The sequence below is a fragment of the Cyprinodon variegatus genome, unplaced genomic scaffold, assembly GCF_000732505.1.
Source record: "Cyprinodon variegatus isolate N-32 unplaced genomic scaffold, C_variegatus-1.0 Scaffold479, whole genome shotgun sequence".
NCBI lineage: Eukaryota > Metazoa > Chordata > Actinopteri > Cyprinodontiformes > Cyprinodontidae > Cyprinodon > Cyprinodon variegatus.
Window position 1 is genome coordinate 44,049 of NW_015150932.1, and position 4,646 is coordinate 48,694.

A 4,646-nucleotide genomic window follows, 5' to 3' on the forward strand; every position below is an offset into this window, starting at 1 on the left:
TGAATCTAGAATTTTCTTGCATTCTGCCGTTGACCCGATCATCCTCTTATTCTCCTTATCTTCATGCAGCGCTTTAGAGAAACAAGGAACAGCTTGTAAAACACAGCGAACGTCTTTAATCTCCACGGCGATAAGAAGAATCAATTTTTATAAACTGGCTTCACAGCTTTCAGCAGGAAGAAACACGCAGTCATTACTTCCTGTAACCCTAGATTAATAGAACGCATCATTCAGGCCTGTTCTCTAACTGCAGTCATCCCAAACGATGCCCATCACTTCCTGGATGCCCATCACTTCCTGGATGCCCATCACTTCCTGGATGCCCATCACTTCCTGGATGCCCATCACTTCCTGGATGCCCGTCACTTCCTGGATGCCCGTCACTTCCTGGATGCCCGTCACTTCCTGGATGCTGTTCATCTCCTGCTGCCATGTGGACATTTTAGACGCCATCATTCATTTAGTTGGTTTGGGCTCCAAAATAAAAGAGCAAACATGAAAACATTTCAGATGATTGAATCGGCCCGTTGTTTCCTTCTGTTGGGAATTTTAGGTTTTGGATCATTGCACTGCAAAAATGATCTAGAAATAATTGAAATTTATGCATTTACCCTTAATTCAAGCAGGTAAATAAGATTATTTGCATTGAAATTAGTAATTTAAATCCTAAGATAATTAAATTAATATGAACTTCAAATAAGAAAATGTAATTTTGTTTTTTACCTATTTTAAATAAATTCTCTTGTTCCATTAGCAAAGTGTCTCACTTGCCTCCTCAATTAAAAAAAAATGCATAATTATTAAGATTTAAATATTTAGCAGTGTGAGGTTTATCAACATGGAGAAAAGAAGAAAGGCCTGAGGTAGAAATTCAGATGTTCGTATGATGGAAACCAGACCTTATAGACGTCGGTTCTTAGCGTTTTCTGGCAGCAGCAGCGTCCCTCATCCAATCTCCTCTCCTGTTTTTTTTCCCCCTGACTTTATTGTCATTCCTCCGTCACCATTACAGAGCAACGAAACTCCCGCTCTGAATTCAACCCCTCCCCTTGAGGAGCAGAGGGCTGCCATTGTGCGGCGCCCAGGGAGCAGGGTGGGGTTAAGGGTCTTTCTCAGAGTGGAGGCAGTGGGGGTGGAGCTTCTGTCCTGCAGGTTTTAGAGGTTTCCTGCTGCAGCAGCTGATTTTAATTGAAAGCTGATTAACAGGTTTTAGCTGAACTGCAATCATCAGAATCAGCTTTGTTAAATTCAGATTATCATTAAAAATGTCTGGTTGATGATTTTCTTTATTCGGACCCCAATAATTTTTAATTGGTTTCCCCTGATCTAAAACCTGCCTTTAGCTGACAGAGCAGGAATTAAACCAAGACTATAAAATCAGTATGTAAACATTTTGCATAAAGATAATAAAGCTTTCCTCCTGTCTGTAAGCTCCCTCCAGAACTCCTCAAGTGAAAAAAGTTAATAAACCCAAAAACCGAACATTTAGATTTTCTGTTTGTTGCATGGACATCATTTACTTTAAAATGGGAAAATAAAATGGCGGATATATAGACCCTGCTGATTTTTCTATATAGAATAACTAAATGATCAATATGTTCTGATGAGCAAATACAGCACTTCCTTTTTTATTTTATACATTTAATTTCATAGAAAATATCGCAATATATATATAATATTGCTGTATCGTAATAAAATACGGTGAACCACGTATCGTGACACCAATACTCACCCCTATTTACCATTGTAGATCAGAGGTTCCCTAACAATTGGCCCCCCATGGCCCCCATTCATCTGGTGTTCAATGCTCGACCGCGTCTGGTTCTAAATCTGGAGCCTGGATTTAAAAATGGTGGCCAGCATGTGAACATATGTTTGTTCTCCTGCTGGTGTGACAGAGGCAATAAAGTCTGTGTCCCCCTGCAGACGTGTTAGTTTGCATCAGCTCGGACTGACACCAGTCAAGTTATGGTTATTGTGGCGCCGCTGCGCGGCCCAGCTGATGCCCGGCCCGTTGCTCAGTGTCAGCAGGCGCTCTGAAGCCGCCGTCTCCCCTGAGGGATGACTAGCGGCTCCTAGGTGACAAACAGAGTGGGAACCGATGCGGCAAAGCAGATGTTTTTCTGTCATAGGCTGTTTTCGTGATGCGGATTCAATTTCCTCTTTCTGTCGTAAGTCACAGTCCTTCTCTTTCTCCTCTCTGTTTTTATTGACAGATGAGCTGAAACCGGTGGCCAAGAGGGACGGCCGGAGGACAAATGGACGAAGAGCAGAGAGAGAGTAGATGAGAAAGTAGAAAGAGGGGCGCCGCTTTCACTGCAGGGTTTGAAGAGGAAGAACCTGAAGGCGCTGTGATGACAGCGATCCTAACCACCTCGTTCTGAAGTTGATGCTGGAAGCGTTTTCCCTGGAGCCATCCGTTCCTGCGCCATGGAGAAGACATACTCACTAACCGCCCACTACGACGAGTTCCAGGAAATAAAGTACGGCGGTCGCTACAGCAGTGACATCCTCAGCAACGGCATGACCCTCCACCTGGGGGGCAGTTTGGACCGCCACATGGGGCGAGGAAGAGGAGGGACCTGGTCTAATGGGCGCAGCAAAGATCAGAGCGGCGGCAGCAGCAGCGGGGGCCTTCCTCGCTGGAGCAGGAGGGAGATCTGCCTCCTGTCAGCCTTGGTCTTTGCTGCAGGGATGTGCGTCATCCTGGGGAGCATGTTGGCCCTCAAGTACATTTCACTGGATGCCCAGCAGGACCCGCTGTGCCGACAGGACTGCCAACGCAAACGCTCCCTCCTGCGGGCGGCGCGCTTTGTCCAGGCCAATATCGACCCCACCATCCAGCCCTGCCAGGACTTCTACTCCTTCGCCTGCGGCGGCTGGCTGAGGCGCCACGGCATCCCAGAGGACAAGCTCAGCTACGGCATCATCACCGCGATCGGAGAGCATAACGAGGAGAAGCTACAGCGCCTCCTGCTGGAGCCAATTCAGAGACGGGGGCCGGAATCCGCAGAACGCAAGGTGAAGGAGTTCTACCGCTCCTGCATCAGCATCCAGGAGATCGATAAGCTGGGGTCGGAGCCCATGACGGAGGTGCTGGACAGCTGTGGAGGATGGGACCTGGCTGGAGCTCCTCCGGGCGCCGCCGGGTGGGAGAGGGAGGGCGCCCCCCAGAGGCCAGACTTCAACGAGCTGCTCTACAGGACGCAGGGGGTTTACAGCACCGCCGTCTTCTTCTCGCTGACGGTCAACGTGGACGATAAGAACTCGTCCAGGAACGCCATCAGGGTGAGATCAGACGGCGCTGCTCTGGTTCAGGTTCTCTAGGACTGATGCAGGTTTGGCTCAGAAAGGAAAAGTTCTACAGAACTGATTAAAAAGATGTCGGTAAAAAATCTCAGGGCCAAAAGCATTGGAGTACGGAGAGACGCTGGCATGGACAGTTTACAGCATTCTGTATTTTGCAGACTTTTGAATAGATTGGTACTGCTACCTTTTGGGTTTTTAGTCTAACAAATTAGCTCCTTTTCTTTGACGTCCTCGGCGTGAAATCCAAACCGCTGCCATGTTCCTCAGCTGAAACACCTGCTGCCGCCATATTTCATTTGCCGGTTGCTGTGGTGTGCGCGCCAAGCAGTGTCACCACCCGATCTCTATCGATCCGTACCATCAGCTCATCCGGGTCGCCCTCGATTTTACAGTAGCAGTCATTCAAAATGGCCATTCCCAGTCAAACGCCAGGCGAATGGCAGCCCACTTCCCTCCAACTCCCAGCAAAATCCCCTCTAACTTCCTCCACCTTTTCACTGGATCGCAGCGTCTGACCAGGAGACGACGCTTCTCTTTAGATTTTAGAAAGATAGAAAAGCTTTTCGTCTATAAGCTCTTTCCAGAACTCCTCAAGTGAAAAAGGTTTAGTTCCACCTTGTTTCATTTTGTAAAAAGTCTTCTTTAAGGAGCCTTTTACTATCCGATTATTAATCAGTTCATTGAATAAGTAATCAACAGATTAATCGATTTGCAAAGTGATGGTTAGTTGCCGTCCTGCAGGAGCTTTGAGATTCTGATGCTGCAGAAGGATGTAGGGAATCTCTGCGTTAATAAACCCGACAGCCGAACATGATTGTTCAGCAGCTGCACAGCAAACACTGAGGCGTCATTCATGGCGTTTAGAAAGGAGAAAACTGAACGGACTGAAAATATGGACCCAGCAGCATCCAAACAGATCAAGACCTGAAGGAATAAATCCAACCGTTCTGGATTTTCAGAAACTCCAAGTTCACAACTAAATTAATTCAACAGCTAAAAAGTTGCATTTTGCTAGATTTGTTCCCTTTATTACTGTTGATCAGAGGTTCCCAAACCGTTGGCCCCCATGGCCCCCGACAGCCTTATCCTTTTGACCAGGGACCAAAACCAGCAGACAGTTCCAGAAAATCCACTTTTAGAGAATTTTCAACTATACGTAAAACTCATCCTGTCCAGAAAGTGGCGCTCTCGCTCGCTCTCGTTTCATACCGTTCACTAATGCTAACCTCCGGTTAGCGGCTAACCTTTTCAGAAGGAAAGTGGAAACCTCCTCCTGGTTTCTGCCTCCTTCAGTCGGTACTGACAGCTCCACTGAAGTTAAATCTGAGGAACATAAC

At 47.1% G+C, this 4,646-nt stretch overlaps 1 protein-coding gene across 4 annotated transcripts in view; it reads left to right on the forward strand.

The window, feature by feature from the left end:
* The window catches only part of ecel1 (endothelin converting enzyme-like 1), a 68,980-nt gene that overhangs the window by 11,244 nt on the left and 53,090 nt on the right, over nt 1-4,646 (forward strand). For all 4 annotated transcript variants that reach the window (XM_015389877.1, XM_015389878.1, XM_015389879.1 and 1 more), the window contains exon 2: nt 2,217-3,288. In XM_015389877.1, the coding sequence (XP_015245363.1) occupies nt 2,431-3,288 (858 nt within the window). In that variant the 5' untranslated portion in view covers nt 2,217-2,430. The remainder of the gene's footprint in view (nt 1-2,216; nt 3,289-4,646) is intronic.